Consider the following 26035-nt stretch of genomic DNA (forward strand, 5'->3'; position numbering starts at 1 on the left):
ACCTCTGTCTACCTCTGCCTTCCAAGTGCTGGGATCACAGGCAATGCACCACCACTACCCAGCTAACAAATATTATCTTAGAAGAAATGGCAACGAAAAAATACTTGCATTACTAACCACCTGTTTACAAAGTGTTTTGTATATTCACGTTAGCTGTACAAATTCATGCATTGTTCTTTCTAGAAGATGCCAATCAAACTTCCTACCTTGCCAGAAAGGATTTCCCGGAGCCCGGCAGCCCTCTGAGAAGCACGAGCACTAAGCCCACGTAGGCTGTGGTCTTCTTCCTGGCGGGCTGGGCCACGGGGGCCTCCTGCACTTGGTAAGCGCTTGCTCCCTCGCTGCTCCTCCACACCTTTGTGGGAGAAGTGTGGGAGATAATGGAGGGTGGAAACGTGTAGTTGACAGGTCTCCAGTGTGCAGCTGTGGTTACAACAGGTGCTACGAAGCCATGGTTGCCTTGAAAGAGGTCAAAAGCAGGAATCATGGGGTTCCAGATAGGTGGAGGTGGTGGAGGAGGGAGGAGCAGAGGGAGAGGGGTAAGGACCGGGCAGTAATTCATATCCTTCCCCTTTGGTGGCAGTTCAGGATGTTTGTGTGGCTTGAAACCAAATCCTTCAGAGGGGACAAAAACATCAGGCACAGAAACAGACTTTTGGTCCCCATCCACACCCGCTAAATCATGCCCTGGACTTTGCAGAGGAAGATTTGAAGGAACCTGAGGTTCACTGGAACCCAAATCTACGAGGGCTTGAGAACGCTGTGCGCTAGGACACTCAGGTTCTAAAAGGTCTTTTGGTCTTTGGTTAAAATTGCCACAACCTCCAACAGAGCCATTTGCTGGATTTAAAGAGCTAGTGAGAGGAGAGTCTTCGCAGAAGCTCCCTTCTAATGCCAGAGTGCTCCCCTGTGGAAAACTTTCGGGCTCATTCAAAACTGAAGGGGAAGTTAGTGGATTTGAACCGAGTGAAGCAGCAGAATTCTGGAGAGTTCCATTGTTTGACCCTGTATTCTGTACAGAAAGAACAGAAGTCATACCACTTGAATCTGAATTCATAAAGGTAGAAGGGTCATTAAAACTCTTAGCATCCTGCAAAGGCAAAAATGAATATACTTGGTCATCAGGAGAAGAATTCAATTTCTCAAAAGCATTCTGAATTAAGGAATCCAAGTCTTCAGTTAGCTGCATATCCAAAAATGAATCCAGTTTCGAGTCCTCACTCTCCTCTGCAGGAGGCTGAATCTCCATGACCACACTTCCTGACGCGCCTGGCTTGTCCCCACAAGCAGCCGTTGGTGAAGGGGAATCTTCCATCTTGGCATCAGCGGCAGATAATTCTAACAGACAGTCCATGGCATTTTCAACTGCATGAGAACAATAACAGCAAAAATACATACATACACTGAAAATGTGTCAGTGCCTAGGTCATCTTTTGTAAATTAATACTACTCTACTAAATCCAAATCTACGTTAGATAAGTATCAGACAGAGCCATGGAATGGTCTTGTTTCAAACTGTAATAAACTACTATCAACTAAAACTCTTTGATCAGTTTTATATATTAGGGTCATTTATAAAGGTCCTAAAGTCAGCTGATTCATTCAACCATTATTTACCTACTGGATGTCCTATTAAGGATAAAATATTTTAAATATGTATTCTCTTAGTAACTCTATTCATTTACATGGTCCACACACTGTTTTTCACAATATAAAAAATACATGCATCAGAAAAACTCTGTACAAAAATGAAGACATATTTTTAATACAAAGGATTTTATAAAGTTCAAATGGACTATAAAGACATGTACATTAAAATATTATAACATAATATAAATTAAGCGTGTATACTTCTAATAACACAGAAATACTATAGTGATAGGAGAACAGGAAAGATTTCACATAAAGGAATATATGAGCTGGCACTTAGAAGATTAAAAATCAAATTGCCAAACAGGGCAAAAGTTAAAGCCAAGCTTGAAAATACAAAACTGCCGTTAGTCCCTCCCAGCACTCGGGAGGCAGAGGCAGGCGGATCTCTGTGAGCCAGCCTGGTCTCCATAGAGAGATCCAGGACAGCGAGGGCTGTCTCAACAAGAAAATATAAAACCTGTTTCAAGTACTCAGAGAAGTTGGGTGGAGAGTTAGCTCCCAGGGTTCTGTGCAATGGGACAGCAGGGAGATAAAACTGGAGAGGGCTGGGTGACCCCGAGAGGTCCTGGATGCCACACTTGCTTTTCCAAGGGAACGTAGGGAAGGAAAACGACCAGCCACAGCATTTGGGCACGGAGCATTACAGATCGCCTCACTGAATCTTCCATTAACACTGTAAGATCTATCCTCCTAGAAAGCATGAAGGAACTGAGGCTCAGCCAAGCATTAGCAACTGGACCCAAGGGACGCGGTAACGGAGCAGGCCACTGTGTCTGACTCCAGTGCTGAGCTCTTGTAACACAAGTTAGAGCCCGGAGGGTTCCACACAGACAGCTAGGGATGCTGCTCAGCGGGCGTGCTAGTCAGCATGCTTGAGGCCCTGGGATTAACAACAGGCACCACAAGAGAAAAGGGATCTTTAAGTAAGTGAAATTTGGAGGTCTTTTTTATTTTGTTTCCATTTTGTACTGTTTTGTCTTAAGGGAGATAAGCACGGAAAAAGGATAGCACACAGGACCCAGCTCTGTTGTGGAGTCAGAACACCTTCATTAAATCCCTACGTGCTTGGTATGACACTTCAAACAAGCTAGCTAACTTCCCTAAGCTGACATTCTTGTTTGTAATGCGGGGATAATAAAAACACCTACCTCATAGGTTGTTGTGGGGGTTAAATGAGATAATCCATGAAAAGTGCTGTGCGCAAGGACTGGCACCTAGCAAGCACCCAATTAATGTTCCCTTAAGAGAAAAACAAAGAGGGTTGGAGGGCCAGCCTGGCGGAAAGGTCAGTTAGGAACACAGCAAAACTGCGAAGACAAGAAGCCTACACACCGAAACAAAGCACAGGGTTGGAAAAGCAACCAGAAGAAATGCCAAAACCCTACACAGCAGATAAACCAAAGAGGATCAACCAGAGAACTACCATATTTATAATGAACAGCAGTATAAAGTAAAGTACCAAGATACAGGGGTAATTATCATTAGAAAGAAGTCTTAAACAGATTGCTAGAAAACTATGATATAAAAACAATCTTAAAAACTAAATGAATAATTTATATAAAATATGAGAAAACCTCAAATATAAAAATATTCAACATTATTCTTTATTTTAAAAAATTAAGAAAAGGCACAATTTTACTCCTATTAAAACCTTAAAATAATTCACAGTGCTGAGAAAGGCTGTGGGGGTTACGTATCGGCATACCTCACTGGTAGGTAATTTAGCAGTATAGTTCCAAAACAGAAAACTATCCTTTTTTTTAATATATTAATTTTTATTTTAAGTACATTGGTGTTTTGCTATGGGTATCGGGTTCCCTGGAACTGGGGTTACAGACAGTTGTGAGCTGCCATGTGGGTGCTGGGAATTGAACCCAGGTCCTTTGGAAGATTGGTCAGTGCTCTTAATCACTGAGCCATCTCTCCAGCCCCAGAAAACTATTCTTTTTTTTTTTTTCTTTTTTTTTTTTTTTGGTCTTTCGAGACAGGGTTTCTCTGTGCAGCTTTGCGCCTTTCCTGGATCTCACTCTGTAGCCCAGGCTGGCCTCGAACTCACAGAGATCCGCCTGGCTCTGCCTCCCGAGTGCTGGGATTAAAGGCGTGCGCCGCCACCACCACCACCTGGCCAGAAAATTATTCTTAACCTGTGCTGCAAGAAATAAAGCTTTGCGTCTAAGAAAAGCTTTAAAAAAAAAAAAAAAGGCCACTTTCACTGAAATGTTCTTTGTAATACTCATGATTCATGAGAAACTTAGATAGAAATAAGTAAATTAGAACACAACTCACTGGAGCACTGGGAAACCACCCAGAGAAATATAAAGCTTGTTACAGAGAAACGTGTAAGAGCACTGAAAACTCTCTCATTATACTAAGTTTTAAAAGGCAGACCATAAAACGCCATCAACGCTATTGTTCAAAGTATTCATAACATCAAGTATTTACAAAGAAGGTCTACAGGAGATTCTGAGAAAGAGAAGGGAGTCCGTTAGGACATAGAATAATATGGTTGTAATCCCCCACTGCTTTAAACATGTACAGATAAATATAAATAAAAGTTAAAGACAACAAAATTAGGAAAGAAGTATACTAGTTACAGCACAATACCTGCTATCATTTCTGAGCACCAAATGAACCCCAAGTTTTGGTACATATCCTAACAGGAGAGACACGCTCACATCGCAGCTCACACAAAGATGTAGAATGTCAGTTTACCAGGCATTAGCAAAACCTTCAAATCTAGAATGAATTTTATCTTATAATAATCATAGCCAAAAACAATATTAACTTTTATCCACTCAGGCAACTTAAGAGTTCTTCTTGCCTACAAACATACTTCTAAACAATTTATTACAGGTTATTTATAGTACACTACACTGAAGTCTTTACCAAAATCAAACAACAAAATAAGCCTTTAATCCTCACCAAAGTCCTACCCTATATAATACATACTACTATTTCTCATTAACAAATAAGGAAAACAAACCCAAAGATGTTAACAGCACCAACCTGTCTAGAGGAGATGAGAGAGAATAAAGTGTAGATTCTATTTGTATTCGTGACTCTTACATCTACAACAGTACATTTCTTTACAGTGGAAAGTATCTTACATCTACAATAGTACATTTCTTTACAGTGGAAAGCATCTTTATTTTTCATGTCTCTAGTGATAGCAAACTTAATACCTTTGTCTATGGGAGATACTTAACATACGATAAACAAAATATCATTTTTCTGCATTGCTATTCATCATGGTATAGAACATGAAGTCTTCTTATAAGATGCAAAGGATTCAAACTAAACTTTTCTCACCTTTAAAATCACATTCAGAAAGCATCAAATACACTACATCAGGATCCAGAGCAGAAAACATCTCTGAGATACTGGTGAAGAGTTCTTCCTGATCAATTTTTGTCTCACACTTGGAAGGAAGAGTAGTGGTTGGCTCCTCATGACTAGCAACACGGGATACGACAATTTCCTGAGAGTTTGCAGTCTTCCGAAAAGGATTGCCCCCAAGATTTTTCCTTTTCCTTGGCATTCTGACTTCCAAAACTAAAATATTTCCCTTTTTAAAAAAATTTAAAGTTTTTTGACATTTAAATCATAATTCAAAGAAAAAATTGTATTAAAAATCTTGCAAATCCAGTAGTAATAGGACCTAAAATAGAAAGCAAGTAAAAATACTCAGACTACATAATTATATTTCCATTCTAAGATGGAATGACATCTCTGTGTAACCCTAAGTACCACGGACTCTGGCAGCAAGGCCAAAACACGTCAGTTTATCCCAAAGCACTCCAGTCTTGTCAGGGTTGGGCACGCTGAAAACTCAAATCACAATATAGCCTAACATAGTTCTAAATAATAATGTCCTGTTTTAATATCATTATTTAATCTCTTAGGTACAAAAGGATCCATAAACATGACCAGAACACCCAATGAACACCTATACTCAGATATCTAATAGGCATCCTAAACTTGACATGTCCGAGACTGAGCCCCCAATCACCCCTTCAAACCTGCTCTCCTGATTCTTCCATCTCAGTTAATGTAACTCTAACCTTCTAGATGCTTAGGTCAAAATCTTGGAATAATCCTTGCCTCTTGTCCAGGTGGAAAGACAACCTGGCCATGCAGTTCCTAAAATGTGCTCCTCTTCCTCCACTGCCGTCACCCCAGACTGAACATCACAGCCTTCCTATAGACTGTACTACCACACTAACCAATCACCCATTCCCTTCTTTTTTCCTTTCAGTCTACTTAACACAGGCAGTGACAGCTAATCCACAGGTTGGGTGACACCTTCCTTCTGCTAAACTGTCCCTGACTTCCCATCTCGCTCAGGATAGAGCGCCACTCAAGCAGTCTATCATGCAGACCCTTGCCATCAGGGTACCACTGCCCCTAACCGCCCTGCTCTTGCCACCGAAGCATATTCAGCCTGCTGGCTCTTTTGCTCCTCTCCAAACGTTTCAGCCATGCTCTGACCTGCCATGCTCCGACCTGGGACCTTTACACTTCGGCTCCCTCTACCTACTTTTCTACCAGGTACCTATACAATGGATTTTCTCACCACCTTATTATTACTCAAATGTGACCATATTGTTAATTCAGTACAACAAATATTTTCATGTAGCCCAAGTGACCTTGAACTCCCTATACATCCAAGAATGACTTTGAATCTCTGATCCTCCTGCCTCCGCCTCCGGTTTTATGTGGGTGCCAAGACCAAAACCCAGGGCTTCGGGTATGCCAGGCAAGCACTCTACTAACTGAGCTGCATCCTCAATCCCTTCAAAAACCATACTTCATTTCTTCCTTGGGTTTTCTTCCTACATGTTTGTTATCTTCTAGTATGTTATTTACTTACTGCGTTTATTTACCAATGTGCCTACTATCCATATCCCGTAGGATTAAGTTCCACAAGGCGAGGGACTTGTGGATCTGGAGTACATCCAGTCTACTTGTTTTCTCTGCTTGGATATGTCTAATAAACAGCTCCAACATAACATCTCGAAAATTAATCATCTCTTTAAAACCTCCGAAACTAAATGCCTTGATATTTTTCCCAAAATCTACCCTAACTTGCTCCTACATTCCTCTTCCCTAACTGGTCCCCACTGCAGCACAGTCCCTAAAGTCTATTTTCAACATATCAACCACAGTAATCTTCACAAAACCCAGTCAGCGTGGATCAGGGTTTACTTTCAGAGCAAAAGCTCACGTTCACACACTGCCCTGCCTCCCTGCCAGCCTTGCAACATTCTTCCCATAAGATATTAGCATTGATAATTCTCACTCTAAAATCTTTGCTCTCAAGTGTCATATTCAAGAATTTCTTCCCTGACTATCCAGTTAAAGTCAACTACCCCACCCCGCCTCAGTCTCCCCTTTCTACCTAACCACTCACTGCCCTCGACATCTTAACATACAAGATTTACCTTTTCATTAAATGTGTGTCATAGCTGCCTCCACCTTCCAGTAATATGACAGCCACCAGCCACATGTGCCTAAATTTAAATTAATTAAAATTAAAGAAAATTACTTATATATTGTATCAGATATAAGTAGAATTTAGAGCAAAGATTATCAGAGGTCGAAAAAGAGGTCATTGTATAATAATAAGGACTAATCCACCAGAAAGAATATAACACTAAATGTCTATGAATCAGAAAGTAACTACAAACAGCAAAGATACAAACTGATAGAACTAAATGGAAAAGTAAACAAATTTCACTTGAGGCAAGATCTCAGTACTACACTATCAGCAATTTGTAGAACAACTAGACAGTACCCAAGAATACAGAGCCCACCACCACCACCAATTAGGGATCTAGTCAACACCTTTCATGGAACATTCCGCTCCACAGTGGCAGAACAGACATTCCTTTCAAAGGCACACAGAAGTTTACCATGATAAACCATAATCTACATGACATAACAAGTCTTAACGAGCTTCAAAGAACTCAGAGTTTGTATGCTCTCTAACTGCAAAGAAACAAACCAGAAATCAGTACAGAAAGACAACAGGAGAACCTTCAAACACTTGGAACCTGAGCAACATACTTTTTTAACTGATCAATAAGTCAACAAGACCAAGTCTTGGAGCTGGGGAGATAGGTCAATCTGAAAAAAGCTTGGGGCACCAGCATAAGGACCTGACTTCAGACCCCAGAACCCCATTAAAAGCTAGGCATAGTACAGTTGCTTAAAATCCCAGTGAGCCAGGCCATGAAAAGGAAACCCGCAAAGACACTACATTTGTAAACTATAGGACTATCTCACTAATGCAAACATACTGAAACAGTAACAGCTAAGCTGCACTTTTTTGTCACTGTGACAAAATACTTGCAATAAACTCAGAGAGGAATCATTTATTTTGAGTCACGGTGTCGTCGGGTTTTAGCTTCTGTGAATGGCTCCATTGCTATGCCCTATGATGAGGCGGATCAGACAACAAGGACAACCTGGACAGAGAGGCTGCTTCCGCCAGCTCCTGGAGGGACGACCTTCACAGGGATGCTGCCTCCCTACTCAGTACCTACTTCCTCCAACCAGGACCCTCTTGCCAGTTTCCACCCTTTTTAATTAATGCCAAACTATGAATTACCAGTGAACAGAGCCATTGACTACATCAAAGCCCTTGTGAGCCAATCACCTCTCTGAGCCTATGTCCACCCAGATAGGGACGAAGCCTTTAACACAAGAGCCCTCTGGACACTTGAGTGTAAACTTTACCCACTTCAGTTACATTAGTGACATACAAATGCAATGCACCAATTGATTACTATGACTTTCTTAATGTTTGAAAATTCAATCAATACCACTCTGGTAATAACAAAGCAAAGGGGGAAAATGACACAATCAACTCACTGTGCACAAGCACGGATCTGAAAACACACCCACAGGTGCTCAGGCTAACGCAAACACACCGGAAGTAGAACTGCTGAGAGCATTTACAATGCCTCCACTGAGCTGTAAACTGCTGGCTGGCCTTTCCTTCTACTACTCACTTCCTCACTACACTGCACCAGAGGTCACCGGCAGCATGCAGGCTGGAAAGGAGATAAAAGTGCTAGGGGAAAAGCCAGGTGTGACAGGCGGATCTGTGAGTTCCAGGCCAGCCTGGTCTACATAGTGAATTCCAGGACAGCTAGGCTAGGTCTTAAAAAGCCAGGAAAAAAGAAAAATGTTCTAAGAAAAAGAAATACGTATACAAAACTATCATTATAGAGTACTGAATTCATCAGATAATATAGCAAGGTTGATGGCATGTTTTAATGACTATATTGTTGTTGTTACTACTACGTGTGCCTGAGATGTGGGGGTAGGGGTGGGTGTGCCACAGTCCACATGTGGAGTTAGTTTATCTCCCTCCACCCTACATGAGTTCCACAGATCCAATTCAGGCCTTCAGGCTTGCAGAATAATGCTCTGCCCCAGCTCCACCTATATTTCTGTATGTTAGCAACCAGAAGAAAGAGGATTTAGCTAGGGATATAGCTCAATGGTTCATGAGGCTGCCCTGGGTTCTATCTCAATTATCAAAGGGGGGAGGAGAGAAGCAGTAAGCAGAGAGAGAGAGGGGAAAAGTCAGGAAAATCTAGATCTCAAGTTCATTTCTCAGTCCTTACCTTTTCACCGCTGATTCGCTCATCCTGAGATCAATCTCTGAGAGGACACCACCACTCTCAGGGTTTTCTTAACTCTCCCCTTGAAACAGTGGAGTGGCTAAGGCTTATTCAGGCTTCAGACCTCTTTTTGCTGCCTCAACTACTCTTAGGTGGTTTCATTCAACCTAATTGCCTAAAACCCAAGCAACATGCTAACAAATTACCATGTTCTAATTTAACAAGCAACTCTTCCTGGCTCTGACATCAAACTCCCCACTGAGTTTGATCCTCAGCTGGTAGATCTGATGGTTGAGATGTGATTAGATCACAAGAGCTCTGACCTAATCAAGATCAACACACAGATGGATTAATGATTGGCCAGTGGACCCGGAGGTGGAACTTGTTTGGAGGAAGCAGAAGTAGGTCACTCCACCAGGTGTGACATAAAGAGTCTGTCTGGCCCTGGTTCTTCCTGTCTCCCTATCTGATTCGCCTAACTCCAGGGAGAAAACTGCTCTGCTCTCCATATGCACCAGCCATGGTTTTCTGCCTCCCCTGAGAGCCCAGAAGCAAAGGAGCCAGTGTGCTGATAGAAGCCTCGGAAACCAGGAGCTGCACAAAGAAGAAGTCCTTCCTCCCTTAAACTCTCTCCTCCAGTTCAGACATACACAGTATTCACTAAACATCCAAGCCAGGCATGTGTAAATCTCAGCTAAGGGTAATTGCCAGTTGCTGACACCAAATATGTAAGAGTCATTTTGTTGTAGGTTTAAGACAATATCTCACTCCATAGGCCAGCTGGCTTCCTCCTAGCAGAGTGCTGGGACTCGAAGCTGGTACCACACCAGCAGTTGGCTCCTTTCCTCACAATTCATAGCTTGGGTTTTTTTTGTTTTTGTTTTTGTTTTTTTGGGTTTTTGTTGTTGTTGTTTTGTTTTGTTTTTTCGAGATGGGTTTCTCTGTGTAGTTTTGCGCTTTTCCTGGAACTCGCTTTGGAGACCAAGCTGGCCTCGAACTCAGAGATCCACCTGCCTCTGCCTCCCAAGTGCTGGGATTACAGGCGTTTGCCACCACGGCCCGGCACAATTCATATCTTAAGCACTTTGCAAAACCTACTAATTCAAAATTCAAAATATGTTTGGTAGCTGGGCACAATGGCTAACGCCTTTGATCCCAGTACTCAGGAGGCAGAGGCAGGGGTATCTCTGTGAGTTCCAGGCCAGCCTGGTCTTCATAGTGAGTTCCAGGACAGCCAAAGCTACATAGTGAGACCCTGTCTTGAAAAAAAGATGTAAAAAAGGAAAGATCCATTTGGTAATCCAACCAATTTTCATTATCTCCACCTGGATTAAAGATAGCATCCTCTTATCTGGACATACTTTTAAGTGTGTGGGAGCAGGAATCTTAAAGAGTCTTATTAATAAAATCAAACCTGAGCCAGGTATTGGGGTGAATGCTGTAAGATCAGAGACACAGAACAAGCCACAGCTTCCTCACCTCTCCAGTTCCTCAGCTGGTCTTGTTTCCTCAGACTGCAAGCTTCTGTGTCCTTATCTGAAGGGCTCTCAGCTGAACTGCTGCTCCAAAGCCTAAAAGCTTAACCAGCCAAATGCTTCTAGTTTCTGGTCTTCACACCTTATATATCTTTCTACTTTCTGCTGTCACTCCCTGGGATTAAAGGCTGGATTTCTGGGATTAAAGCCTGTGTCACCATGCCTGGCTGTTTCTAATGTAGCCTTGAACTCAGAGATCCAGAGGTATTTGTCTCTGCAATGCTAGGATTAAAGGTGTGTGCTACCACTGCCTATCCTCATGTTTAATATTGTGGCCGTCCTGTTCTCTGACCCCAGATAAGTTTATTTCTAGGAACACACAATATTTCGGGGAACACAATACCACCACATGTGTGGGCTCCCAATTACCTATTATATCATCTTTATTAAAACATAATATAACACTGCTGTTCTTCCAGAGGTCCTGAGTTCAATTCCCAGCAACCACATGATGGCTCACAACCATCTGTAATGAGATCTGGTGCTCTCTCCTGGACTGCAGACATACATGGAGGTAGAATGTTGTATATATAATAAATAAATAAATCTTTTTAAAAAACCATTATATATATCATAAAATTCACTAGCTAATGGTTCTCAACCTTCCTAATGCTACGACACTGTAATACAAATACAGTTCCTCATGTTGTGGTGACTTCCCCGACCATAAAATTATTTTGTTGCTACTTCATAACTGTAATTTTGCTACTGTTAGAATCTTTATGTAAATATGTGTTTTCCAATAGTCCTAGGTGACCACTGGAAAAGGTCATTCGACCCCCAAAGGGGTCACAATCCACAGGTTGAGAACCACTGATGTAGGGTGATTTTTCTTCCTATTTATACCTGTGTGTGTGTGTTTGTGCTTAGTTGTCTGTGTGCGTACCACACGTGTGCAGGAGCCCTCAGAAGCCAGAAGAGTGAGTCAGAATTCCTTTAACTAGAGAGAGGTGGTTGTAAACTGCACAGAACAGGTGCTGGGAGCCAAACCCAGATCCTCTGTAAGAGCAGCAAGTGCTGGTGACTGCTGAGGTACACCTCTGCAGCCTCTTTCTTCTTTTTTATTTATTGCTTGGGTTTTTGGTGTTTGTGGTGCCAAGGATTAAACCCAGGGCCTCACATATACTAGGCAGATGCTCTACCACTCAGCAACTCCACTAGTCTAAAATTTACCACTGGAATTGGAAGCACACAATTCAGGTTTTTCAGTATATTTACGGAATTTTACAACTACCACGACAACCTAATTCCAGAACATTCCTAACATAGCCTCACCCATGAGCACTCCATTCCGTTTCTCCCTCTCATCCCTGTCAACCACAAATCTGTTTCTGTAGCCTGCCACTCAGGGACGCTGTGGAAATGGAGCCATGCAATACGGCTTTTCATCACATTTGCATTCTGTTTCAAGTAACATTTTCAAACTTCACCCAAACTGTACTGAGGACAGCCGGCTTCATTCACGTTGCTGCTGAGCAACAGGCTAAGGTACAAACCACTGCATCTTATTTAACAGCTCTCCAAGGATGCAAACTTGAATACCTTTTGATTATAAGACATACTCTTACTCTAAGCATTCATTGTTAAATATTATTTATTTATTTGTTTGTTTATTTATTTTTAAAAGGTTTATTTATTAATTATGTATACAGTGAGTGTTCGGCCTGCATGCCAGAAGAGGGCGCCAGATCTCATTTAAATGATTGTGAGCCACCGTGTGGTTGCTGGGAATTGAACTCAGGACCTCTGAAAGAACAGCCAGTGTTCTTAACCTCTGAGCCATCTCTCCAGCCCGTTATTTATTTTATGTGATTGGGTGTTTTGCCTGCAAGTACATAAGTGTACCACATGTGTACAGTGCCCAAGGAGGCTAGGAGAGAACGCTGGATCCCCAGAAACTGGAATTAGAGACAGTTGTTAGCCAACATGTAGGTGCTTGGAATTAATCTGAGTCCTCTGGAAGAGCAGCCAGTGCTCTTAACCACTGAGCCATCTCTCCAGCCCCCTTCTAAACCTTCCTGAATATGCATGATGTAGTTACATGTTTTCAATATGAATGGAATTCTAAGTCAGATGGTAACTGCCCTTTGAGGAGCCACTAGACTGTTTTTCCTGGAGGTGCGGCACTGTAATCCCCTGGCAATGTCCAAGGGCTCCGATTTCACTACACGCTCTCCAATACCTGTTACTGCTCTTTTTAACTACAGCAATTGTATTTAAATTGACCTCGTCTGGCTTAATGTGTTCAAGGTTATATATACATTACCACTTGTGTATCTTCTTTGAAGCAACGTCTATTTGCACTACTTGCTCCTCTTTCTTTTTTGGTTTTTCGAGACAGGGTTTCTCTGTGTAGCTTTGGAGCTTGTCCTGGAACTTACTCTGTAGACCAGGCTGGCCTCGAACTCACAGAGATCTGCCTGCCTCTGCCTCCTGAATGCTGGGAGCTTGCTCCTTTTAAAATTGAGTTGTTTTACTGCTAAGCAGAAACAAGGTTCCTCATTCTCAGTAAGAGAGAATTTTAGGCCGTGTGGTGGTCTGGATAAGAACGCACCTGCACAGGCTCAAATAATTGAATGTGGTAGGCAGCAGGGAATGGCCCTATCTGAGAAGGATCAGAGAGTTAGGAGGTGTACACTAGGTCCAGCAGTCTCTGTTTCCATCCCTACCCCAAGCCCTCTCCCTCTCTGCTGGCAGATTAGGATGTAACTCAGCTGCTTCTCCATCACCACCCTGCCCAAAGCCATGCTCCCTGCCATGATAATGAACTAAGCCTCTGAAAGTGTAAAGTTCCCAATTAAAGGGTTTCTTTTATAAGAGTTGCCACCGGGTGGTGGTGGCGCACGCCTGTAATGCCAGCACTCGGGAGGCAGAGGCAGGCGGATCTCTGTGAGTTCGAGGCCAGCCTGGTCTACAGAGTGAGTTCCAGGACAAGCTCCAAAGCTACACAGAGAAACCCTGTCTCAAAAACCAAAAAAAAAAAAAAAAAAAAAAAAAAACAAAACCACCAGGACAGTGACTAAGACAGGCAGTCCTTAAAAACTGTGAGCTGAGTGGAGGAGGATGTAGCTACAGTCCAGGTTACTATGGACACAAACACAAGGATTACTCAAGTACAAAAGTTCAAGACCCATGTGGGCAGCACAGCAAGGAATTAATTTTTTTAATTTAAAGAATAAGCCAGGTGGTGGTGGCACATACCTTTAATCTCAGCACTGGGAAGGCAGAGGCAGGAGGACAGTTCTACATTCAAGGCCAGCCTGGTCCACAGAGTTCCAGGAAAGCCAGGACTACACAGAGGAAAAAAAAATGTAAAGACTATACTTTGGATAAATTTATTTGTTATTTATTTACTTTTTGTAGTACTAGGAGTTGAACCTAGGGCCCCACACGTGCTAGACAAACGCTCTACTACTGAACTACATTCTCAGGCCCATGAAGTTTCCCAAACTAGTCTTCAAATCACTCAAGCAGAGGGAGGCCTTGAACTTCCAATTCTCCTGCTTTGCCCATCCAAGATGCTGGAGTCAAGATTTTAGGTAATATTTAAGGGAGGTTTTTTGTTTTGTTTTTTTAAGTTATAATGTTGAAAAAGAAAACAAGATACGAACTAAAAATCATCTATATAGAATGGGATGGAAATGAGAATTAAAAAGGGCAAAGGATTAAGTGATTTTGTATTCTATACATTACTGTTATGTACTACTTTTACATTTTCCAAATATAAAATAATATGCATTTTTTTCAGAATGGGGGTTACTATTATCTCCTATAAATGTAAATCTTATCTTCGCTCTATACTTATCCAGCTTATAAACTATCTCTTTTCCTTTTTCGTGTCCAGATATATGGAAAAACATCATCATGTAAGAAGATTGAATTCCAAACAATATTTAGTACAGTTGGGAAATTCTGATAAATAAAAACACAGCAGAATATCTCAACTATCAGCTTTACTTTATGTGTCCAATTTACATCCGTCTCATTTATTGTACTGTAAGTGACTTATATTTCATTAATTCTTCCTTTCTCCATAATGAGAGCCTTTTAAAGACAGGAGTTTAAGAAAGTTGTAGTTTGTTCACAAACAGACCTGTCTTAAATAAGAGGATATATTCTAAAAAGATACAGAAAATAGGGATAGATAAGTTTTGATGTGTTATGGGAAAATGTGAAAAGATTGGCTTTTTCAAATAAACAATTGTTGGGCACTGGTGGCGCACACCTTTAATCCCAGCACTCAGGAGGCAGAAACAGGTGGATCTCTGTGAGTTCGAGGCCAGCCTGGTGAAAAAGCGAGTTCCGGGACAGCCAGAGCTGTCACACAAAGAAACCCTGTCTTGAAAAACAAAAAGCAAAACAATTATTAATAAAACTATAAATATAAATTTCATATATATGTACCCAAAACTTCTACCTTAATATTCAATTTTAATCAGATAATCTTTGTGTCTCACAAGGTTTCACTATGTAGGTTAGCCTGGAACTTACATCATCCTATATCAGTCTCCTAAATGCCCCATTTTTAAATGTTTGAAAGAGCTAAAGTACTGGGACTTGCTGATAGAGTACTCACCTAACATACACACAACTCTGGGCTTGATGCCTCACACTACAGAAAACTGGGCGTGGTGGAACATGCCTGTAATCGCAGCACTCGGGAGGTAGAGACAGGAGCATCAGAAGTTCACTGGGCATAGTAGTGCATGCCTTTAGTCCAGGCCTTCCAGAGACAGAGGCAGGCAGATCTCTGAGTTCTTTGACAACCTGGTCTACAGAGCCAGTTCCAGGACAGCCAGATCTACATAGTGAGACCCTGTCTGCGGGGGCGGCAACAGCAAAACCAAATACACTCTTTCACTCTTTCCTTAAGATCACCTAAAAGATGATTTCAAGCATTCTATATGACATATTCTTGTAATTCCAGAATTCAAAGCTTAGGCAGAAAGGATTGTGAACTCAAATCCAACCTGGGCTACCTAGCAAATCCTTTCTAAAAAAATATGTGTATGATATGACTAAGGATAAGGTAGATACTAAAGTCTCATGGAAATACCAAGGATATGTCACCAAAACAGACAAAATTTATAGAAAATAAAACTAATTATCTTTAATATGCACCTCCATATCATAAAAACTACAATAACTGCCGGGCAGTGGAGGCAGCGCACGCCTGTAATCCCAGCACTCGGGAGGCAGAGGCAGGTGGATCTCGGTGAGTTCAAGGCTAGCCTGGTCTATAGATGAGATCCAGGACAGGCTCCAAAGCTACAGAGAAACCCTGTCTCAAAGAAAAAAACAAAAAACTACAATAACTATTAACCGAAGACACCCTGACTATCAGCAGAAAACAGAATGGTTAAATTATGGCAACAATACCCATTAAGTATTACGCAGCAGTTAAAAAGAATACAGTACTATGGAGACACCCCACTAAGGCTGAACCAAGTGCTGAGCAGCTTTTGGCCCTCGTTCTAGGAACAGGCAGAGGTACACCTCTCTACAACCCTCCAGTGCGTCCTGCAGTCCTTTCCTACTCATTATTCACCTTGCTTGTTTCAGGGCTTCCCACTGTTAGTTCACTAACTTGTATTTCCTGTAATATTTTTAAACATGTTTTACACATGATCCATCTTCTCCGTCACTGTCCCACAGAATCCACAGTACCGACTCACAAAAAAGCTCATTTTTATCTTCAACACTGGGAAGGCACTGTACCACGTCACACAGAGCACTATGCTCCCAACACCACTTAGATGGAACCTGGAGAAATTGATTGACCAGGGTATCCACACAAAAAGTGACTTTCAGTTTCATCTGGTGATGCTGATCTTCCTAATGAGCATATTTTTTTTGAGAACATGGATCATGACCTAAAGCTCTTAACATGGTTCCATACATAAGATAGACACATGAAAGATATGCGGAGATGGCTAACAATATGTAAAATATGAAAGATCAAGACATGAAATTTTAGGGAGACTAAAACACTCATTAAATGGAAAAACTGGGGGCATAATACAGTTGTCAAAGTCAACACTGCTTCACAACACCAGTACCAGCTCTTCCATATATTCTAGTAACAAAAATTTCTGATACCTACTTTCTCATGATTTTTCTCTTAATTGCTCAAATATGTAAATGGAAGCTTGAAAACTCACGTGTAAATATTCATCCCCTATGGTTTTAGTAGTACTTACTGTCTGGCTGGCACTGATAATACCAATGTGCTTAGGAAGGCCACAGTCGACATCCGCCACTCTAAAGCTGTCTTCTTACTAGAAAATATAATAAAATGCCATGTTAAATATACTTAAAAGGCACATTCATATCAAATTACAATCTTTGGGGAGGGGACATTGGGTATCACTATATAGCCCCCAAACTTATTCTAAGCTGGCCTGGAATTCAGAGATCCATCTGCCACTATCTCCCAAGTGCTGGGATTAAAGGCATGTGTGTGCCACCATGCCCAGGATTCAATTATTTTAAATGAATAAAAATCCAAAATAGCCAGGTGGTGGTGGCGCACACCTGTAATCCCAGCACTCGGGAGGTAGAAGCAGGTGGATCTCTGTGAGTTCGAGGCCAGCCTGGTCTACAGAGCTAGTCCAGAACAGGCTCCAAAGCTACAGAGAAACCCTGTCTCAAAAAAAAAAAAAAAAAAAAAAAAAAAAAAAGAAGAAGAAGAAAAATCCAAAATAAGAACAGGAGGTGGTGACACACACCTTTAATCCCAGCACTTGGGAGGCAGAGGCAGGCGGATCTCTGAGTTTGAGGCCAGCCTGATCTACAGAGTGAGTTCCAGGACAGCCAGAATTGTTACACAGAGAAACCAGGCTCCCCCGCCCCAGGAAAAAAATCCAAAGACAGATAAAACATTTAGAAGTACATGATATTGTCAACAGAAAGCTCTAGAAAACATAAAGACCTCAACTGACACCACCAGAAGTGACTATGACACTTGGAAAATATCTTATACAGAGAAAGAATGAAGCATTTATTCTTTTTTTTTTTTTTTTTTTTTTTTTTTTTGCTTTTTTCCGGACAGCTTTGGAGGCTGTCCTGGAGCTCACTTTGTAGCCCAGGCTGGCCTCGAACTCACAGAGATCCGCCTGCCTCTGCCTCCCGAGTGCTGGGATTACAGGCGTGCGCCGCCACTGCCCGGCTGAAGCATTTATTCTAAGTAGAATACTCTCACAGATTATCAGTACAAAGAGGAAAAAGCAGTCAGGGATACACTCTGCTTGTTTTAGTGTGAACTGAAACATTCCTTGGATCAGTCTTGACTGCCCTTTCCCCATCCCTAATCCAAGGCCTTAGGTCCCCCCTCCAGCTGTTCATCTATCCTAGCTCTAGCCAGCCACTGTCCAGCCTGCCCCCATTCCTTCCCATGACTACTGTCTTTACATTAGTCAAGACACTGAAAACAAAATGAGGGAAAAAAAATCAATTTTTAAAAGTGTGGCAGTTTTTACTTTAAACAGTGAACTTGGCCTTTGGTTTCATTTCTATGTGTGTGGGTGTTTTTTCTGCATGTGTGTCTGTCTACCACACGCATGCCTAGTGCCCACAGAGACTAGACGAGGGCATCAGATCCCTGAAACTGGAGTTACAGATTGTTGTGAGCTGCTGTGTGGGTGCTGTAAACAAAACCCAGGTCCTCTGCAAGATAAATAGATAGATAAATAAATAAATGAATAAATAAATAAATAAACTAACTAACTAAAAGAAAAATTCACTAATCGATACTAAACCCATTGTTAGGTGACAGGTTGAGAACATGACCCTGTACAGCCAGGTGTGGTGGTCCCCACCTGTAACCACAGCACACAAGAAACTAAGGCAGAGTGCCAATGTCTGAGACCAGGCTTGAGCTTCATAGCAAGTTTAGACCAGCCTGGGCGAAGACAGGGTGAGACTATCTCAAATCTTTATCCACAAAAAGGGAGGAGAGGTGTTAAAATGACAGATACATTTCATTTTAGGTACTATTTACCGTAACATTCTTTCAAGTGGCTCAGTGGTAGTGTTTACCTAGCATGTACAAGGCCTGTGTTTGATCTCCATTACCACAAAACTCAAAAAACTTAGGAGTACCAGGGTTTTGAATAGAAAATATCCCCCTGGGCTCACCTGTTGAAGGGCTGGTCCCCAGCTAGTGCTATTTTGGGAGGTGGTGGAAACTTTAGGAAGCAGGTTACTGGAGACATGCCCTATGAAGGGTATCTTGTCTCTGGGCACCTCTCCATCTCCTTCTGCCTCCTGATCGATATGAAGTGAGCAACTATGTTCTGCCCCAGACTCCAGCCACCTTATACCATGTCTCATCATAGGCCACAGCAACTGGGTCAGCTAAAACCTTGGAAACCACAAGCCCAACATAATAAATCCTTCCTCCCTATTCACAGCGGTCCTCTGGAAGCCAGACATGACACTGTACATCTGTAATCCAGGCACTCAGAGACAGAGGCAAGAGGATCACTGCAAGTTTGAAGCCAAAATGCTCAAAAAAAGAATCTTAGACAAGCCAGGGGAGTACATAGTAGGACCCAACTCCAGAACGTGGATTAAAGAGAGCTCTTCCACACTGGGCGGAGGAAAGCAGAAGCCCACTGCCTCCTCAAGAGTGCCGACTGCACTCACCTCACTCACTTCATCTCCTCACAAGGAACTGTGTGAGCTTCTACGACAGGAAGTAGTCCAGTGTGAGCCTTCAGTTGTTTGGGCTTTTATGTGTATAAGTGTTTTGCCTATATGTATGTCTATGCACCACATGCATGTCTGATGCCCAGAGACACAAAGAGGGCACTGGATCTCCTGGAACTGGAGTCACAGATGGTTACAAGCCGCTGTGTGGGTGCTGGTAATTGAACCTAGGTCCTCTGGAAGAGTAGCCAACATTCTTAATCACTGAGCCATCTTTCCAGCCCCAACACTATAATTTGAAAGACCACATTCATATAGTGTTTTTGTTTGTTTGGTTGGTTGGTTTTGGTTTTTCAAGACAAGTTTTCTCTGTGTAATCCTGACCATCCTGCTGGATCTCACTCTGTAGACCAGGCTGGCCTCATATACCTTTTATTCCAGTATATTGTTTAGAACAGTTCTACCATTTTCTATTTTATTATTCACTGTTGTTGTTCATCTCTTGCTGTGCCTAATTCATAAATTACACTTTATTGTAGGAATTTCTATATACAGGAAAAACATGTTAGGAAGTATTCTACCAGAGAAAGACCTCCAGTCCAAGTCCTTTTTTCCCTGAACAGTATGTATTATTTCTACATGGGTATCTGTATTTATACGTCAACTTAGGTTTTTGTTTATGTGTTTTTATTTGTAGTGGTACTGAGGACTGAACCTGGAACTTAGATATGTACTCTTGTTCCCTCTCTGACAATGTTTTATGTAGTTCAGGCTGGCCTAAAACTTGCTATGTAGCAGACAGGCTCTTCCTGCCTCCACACGCACGTCATAATGCCTTGCCTCCGGTCAGATTCCTAACGTACTACATCTCAGAGTTTATGTTTCACAATGCAGAGTTTACATCTCTGCCCTCAAGAATATTCTCACCCTCATAAAGTACTTCCACTCCCCATTGGCTCAAGCCTTCTATTTAGCAAAAATAATCCTTGATTTCTTTCTTTTTTTTTTTTAAACAGGGTTTCTTTGTGTAGCCATGGCTGTCCTGGAACTAGCCCTGCAGACCAGGCTGGCCTCCACCTCCAGAGTGCTGGGAGGAAAGGCCTATGCGGTACCACCCTGCGATCCTTACTTCACTGACTGCGATCCTCTTTGAAGCCTAACCTTATCCTCTCCCGTAGGATGTATTCTGATTTCTCCACCTCCATCTGCACTATCGCCTCAAACCACACCTCCAACTTCCTGCTTTCTCCTGTCCTTCTTTTAAGGTTTCTTCCTATTTGTTTATTTCATGTGTACGCATGATGCATGGATGTGGGCGTATGCATTCCATGCTGTACAATCTTACAGCAATCTATTCTCTTTTCCCATGATATAAGATCTGGGTACTAAACTCAAGTCATCAGCCTTGATAGCAAATGCCTTTACCGCCTAAACCATCTTGCTGGTCCCTTTCTTCTTATTCATCCATTATTTATTTCCTAATTAGACTTTGGGATGAAATATATATATATATATATATATATATATATATATATATAGATAGAGAGAGAGAGAGAGAGAGAGAGAGAGAGAGAGAGAGTTTTGTTTTTTTGAGACAGGGTTTCTCTGTAGCTTTGGAGCCTGTCCTGGACTAGCTCTGTAGCCCAGGCTGGCCTCAAACTCACAGAGATCCATCTGCCTCTGCCTCCCAAGTGCTGGGATTACAGGCGTGTGCCACCACTGCCTGGCGAGATGATATTTTATAAACAACAAAACATCAGACGAGTGCTTTGTGCATGGGACCTTTTAAAACATAACACATACACAGGTTGGTATGAGCTGCAGTTTCCCCAGTGCATGATGGGATTGCTCCACTGGCTTCTTTAGCTGGCACTCAGTCTCATCCAGAGACTTCCCTTCTGCTCACATGTCTCATGCCACTGTTCCTCCTGGGTCACATCACCAGCCTTCTGTTCTACTACTCACTCTGTCTAGGTTCCTCCAAGCTCACAGCTTCAACAGCTATAACTGATTCTATTGAGGAATTCTCTCCCAAATGCTACAGTTAATTGCCACATGAATATTCCCTGGGTACGTTTAACGTCAAAGATTTTTCATGATTCTATGGCTTCCAAGATCAAGTCCCACTTCCTTGGTAATGCATTCACGGATTACCTGGTCCCTCACCTTAACAGGGCATCCTCTTCCCTCAGTTCATGTCTTCTCTGTTCCCTCTGTATCTGCACACTTGCTTCTATCAGGAGATGAGCCAGTACCTCGTATCTCTTCCACAGACATGCTCAACCCAGAGGTCCCTCTACATCACCCCACCAAAGCAATACTTCCTAGCTCAATTAACTTTCTTTCAGAAAAGTCATCAACTCTGATTTCAACAACTCCCGCTGCATCCTAGGCACACCTTTACCTTGACACCTTTGTATTTACTTTAGACTATTATTATGAAAGCAGATATTATTTAGCAAACAAAAACTCCATAAATATCCTATATGCTAACATAAGCCAAAAACACTGCTAGTTTCTTTAAAACAGTAGACTTACCATTTCAGCACCTGGAATACTCAGGTCCATAATACAGAGCATCTCTTTCCGACAAATAAAGCACCTACAAAAACCAATTCACAATTCATAATGAGACAAGGAACTAAGAATGGCAATGGACCATCTTTACATCTGCCCAGAACTCCTTCCTCGTCCCTTACTCTATGGGGGTCGGCTTCCTATAAGAGAACACTGGCTATGTAAGTGTCATCAAATAACACAGAGCGTCACTGACGTGAGACTCTAAGTAAACCAGCCTGTGCTGATAGGAACCAGGTCCATCCTTAGCACAAGGAGAAAGGAAGCCCACAGGCATTTTAAGTACAGGAAAGGCCCAGCTAAGGTCAAGTCCCCACCCTTATGGCCACCTTCATCATACAATTTCTGTTATATGTCATATGAGCCAATAACACCCACCCCCACAGGCCACTTCCAGAATTTGAACTCCAAAACGCCTAACGAATAACAAAAAAGAACAGATGAAATTTAGATGAAAATTAGATGGCAAAGAATATTTTACATTCGGGCTTAGAAAATTTTCATCAATCAGAACCAATGTCTCTGTTCTTTCTCTACTAAGTGAGCTCCCAAATTACTATTTAATTGCTTTTTTATTATATCCCAATGCAACTCAGATCCTATTTTTTAGACATTCTGTTACACCTTAACCCAGTACATGATGAAATGACAGATAAACAAGCCTTTACAGTGTGGTTACGAGAACACGGAGCACTAAGGAAACACGGGCTTGTTACCCAGTCTGTGTCAAAGAGATCCTTAGTAGACTATCGCCCACACCGAGTCAGGGCAGACAAGTCTGACTTAGCAAACAAAGTGGAGGTAACCAGGGAAGTAAGGAGGCATTCGAGACAGACAAAGGCTTCTGTAACAATGCCTAAGTTTAAAGAACTCAGCGTGTTGGAGGAAAGGTGAGAGCCAGCCTAGCTCACTGAGGGAAGGGAAGGCACGGGAGGAAGAAGTGATGCTCACATCAAATCCTAAGGGTCCTGAAAGCCAAATCTAGCTCACCGAGCAATGCAGAGGAAAAGTAAAAAATCCCACAACCAGAGAGGCAGTGGTGGTGCACACCTCTATTCTCAGCCCTCGGGAGGCAGAGGCAGGCGGATCTCTGAGTGTGAGGCCAGCCTGGGCTACAGAGTGAGCTCCAGGACAGCCAGGGCTATTATACAGAGAAACCCATCTCAAAAAAACAAAAACTAAAAACAAACAAAAGGGCCTGGGGAGAGGTTAAGAGCACCGACTGTTCTTCCAGAGGTCCTGAGTTCAATTCCCAGCAACCACATGGTGGCTCACAACCATCTGAAATGAGATCTGGCACCCTCTTCTGTATACATAATAAATAAATAAATCTTCAAAAATAAACAAAAAAATCCCACAACCAAGTTACCTGCTCAGCTCAAATGTGTCAGATCGACAACTCTGGCTACAGTGAAAACACACAAAAACCAGCCGTCGACCAGTGAAGAAGCCGTTACAGGACCCAAGCTGAGAGGATGCTAACTGGAGAACGCAATGGTAACATCCAGAATAATTCATCCAAGAGACTACCAGAGAAGTAACCGAATGAGGTTCAGCGATGGAGCACAAGTAGAATGAAAAGGAATGCAAGGAAGAGCTTCTCTTTCTGCCAAGCAGTGTACACACCTATGCCCTGCCTAGTTTAATCTTCCCAGAGAGAGAGATGAGATGGAAAAGGCACAGTCCTATGTACTTTTTTGGTCTGAAGATGGGACAGCTGATGATGACTTCAGCTTTAGGATATGCAGAGTATGAATCACCTGAAAGAATAGCCAATGGGCATGTCACTAAGACAGATGTCCAGTTACCGGAAAAGAGCTCTGGGCTAAAGATTTACACAATTATCAGCACATACAAGGTAAAAGCAGAAAATCCTGGCCAGCTGGTGGTGGGGCACGTCTTTAACCCCAGCACTCAGGTGGCAGAGGCAGGCAGATCTCTGTGAGTTCGAGTTCCAGGATAGCCAGGGCTACTACACAGAGAAACTGTCTGGAGAATTAAAAAAAAAAAAAAAGTATCTGTCATTCATACTAAAAGTTATTTAATACCCACATTCTTTTAGGGCAGTGGTTCTCAACGTGTAGGTCGCATAAAATATCCTATATATTAGATATTTACATTAAAATTCATAACAGTAGCAAAATTAGTTATGAAGTAGCAACAAAACAATTTTATGCTTGGAGGGGGGGTCACCACAACATGAGAAATTGTATTAAAGGGTCACAGCGTTAGGATGGTTGAGAACTGCTGATCTAGGGTGTTGGGATGGTATTAAGCCAAAGACTAAGTAAGATTCAATACCGGCCTTCCAGCACTTCCTAGGCTGTGGGGACTGTCACTCGGTACAGTCATGTGGGGAGGAATGAAGAGAACTTTACCGTAAATACCATCTAAATCCCAAAGCTGTGTCAGCAGAATGGACGGGAAAGAGGCCGAAAGAAGGGTTATTTGTTGCTGTTTGAGGTTTCTGTTGTTTTGTTTTGTTTTGTTTTGTTTTGCGATAGGATCTCACCATACAGCCCTAGCTAACCTCAAAATCACTATGCAAACCAGGCTGGCCTTGAACTTGCAGTGACCCCTTCCTTGCCTCTGTCTCCCCAGTTCTAGGATTACAGGACTGAGAGATCATGCCCATCTAGAAGAGGAATTTTTAGTGCCCGCTTTGAAATAACAGCAAAAAACCAAGTACTATTCATATCAATCTCCCAAACTTATTCCTCAATTTAATTAACAGAAAGCACTTATTAAATATCCTATTTAAAAGATATGGATTGGCAATCGGGCATGGTGGTGCATGTCTTTAATCCTAGCACATGGGAGGCAGAGGCAGGGGAATCTTTGTGAGCTTGAGGCCACCTGGACATCTGAGTTCCAGGACAGCCAGGCCTATGTAGAGAGAGACACTGTCTCAAAAAATAATAAAATAAAATTTGATAATCAGCTTATTACCTTTCTCCCTCAAGCCCTCTACTCATTCTTCTCCTTTCTAAATGTATACGGATGTCTTGCCTGTGTGCATGTCTGTACAGCACACGTATACTTGGTACCTATGGAGGTGAAAGGAGGATGTCAGTTCTCCTGAGACTAAGTTACAGACTGCTGAGCAGCCATGTGGGTGCTGGGAATCAAACCCAGGTCCTCTGGAAGAGGAGCCAGTGCTCTTAACTGTTGAGCTATCTCTCCAACATCCTTTTCTGACTTTTTGAGGTAGGATTTCTAGCTCAGACTGGCCTGGAACTCAAGACCCAAGACCATCCTCAGCCACATACTAAATTCAAGGTCAGTCTGGGCTACACAACACTGTCAAAAAAGTAAAAGAGTAGAAACCAACAAGCCATATTTAAGCAATGACCTGTTGACCGCCAGCCTGGGAAGTTTTAGTGAACCTGGCACACACTAACCAGCTTCAGGAGGAGCAACAATGTGGAATTTCTGACTGGTTATTCACTCATTAGTAGTCATAAAAATCCAGCTGACTCATCAATTTAATGTCCCAAAGAAATCAATGAAGTATTCTTTTAATTTGTTAAGTTCTGTGTGTTCAAATAGAATCGATTAACTGTAGTTCATCTAGGTGTACTAATCATCACTAGAAGGCAATGAGCTCTGAGCTCTGGGACAAGGAGGAAAGTACTCCCAGCTTCCGTAAGGCCTTCCTTCTAACCACCACAAAAGCTACCCTAGGCTGAAGACCTCGGTGAGGACAAGCAGGGTACAGCTAAATCCAATAACCAAAATCCTTAACCATTTTAAAAATGATGTATCCTTATACATGGGAAACTAAAATGTCAGAGGGAAATGTCCAGGTGAGGCTTCAATACATTTTATTTCATCTACATAAGACATATGGCTTTTTGAGGTAGGATTTCTAGCTCAGACTGGCCTGGAACTCATTATGTAGCCCAGGCTAACCCCGAACTTATCTGTGGCAGTCTTCCTGCCTCTGCTTCCCAAGTCCTGAGGTGACAGGTGAGAACCACCACTCTTGGC

At 42.2% G+C, this 26035-nt stretch overlaps 1 protein-coding gene across 6 annotated transcripts in view; it reads right to left on the reverse strand.

The window, feature by feature from the left end:
• The window catches only part of N4bp2 (NEDD4 binding protein 2), a 78543-nt gene that overhangs the window by 48768 nt on the left and 3740 nt on the right, over positions 1–26035 (reverse strand). For 2 of the 6 annotated variants that reach the window (XM_036200822.1, XM_036200820.1), the window contains exons 2-5: positions 22007–22070; positions 17020–17097; positions 2802–2892; positions 207–1365 (exon numbers count right to left, since the gene is read on the reverse strand). In XM_036200822.1, the coding sequence (XP_036056715.1) occupies positions 207–1354 (1148 nt within the window). In that variant the 5' untranslated portion in view covers positions 1355–1365; positions 2802–2892; positions 17020–17097; positions 22007–22070. Of the gene's footprint in view, positions 1–206; positions 1366–2801; positions 2893–4962; positions 5238–17019; positions 17098–22006; positions 22071–26035 lie in introns of those variants that run through there. The other 4 variants (XM_036200821.1, XM_036200823.1, XM_036200825.1 and 1 more) reach the window with 4 other exon arrangements.

Source organism: Onychomys torridus, chromosome 10 (genome assembly GCF_903995425.1).
Source record: "Onychomys torridus chromosome 10, mOncTor1.1, whole genome shotgun sequence".
In the NCBI taxonomy this organism is placed as follows: Eukaryota; Metazoa; Chordata; class Mammalia; order Rodentia; family Cricetidae; genus Onychomys; species Onychomys torridus.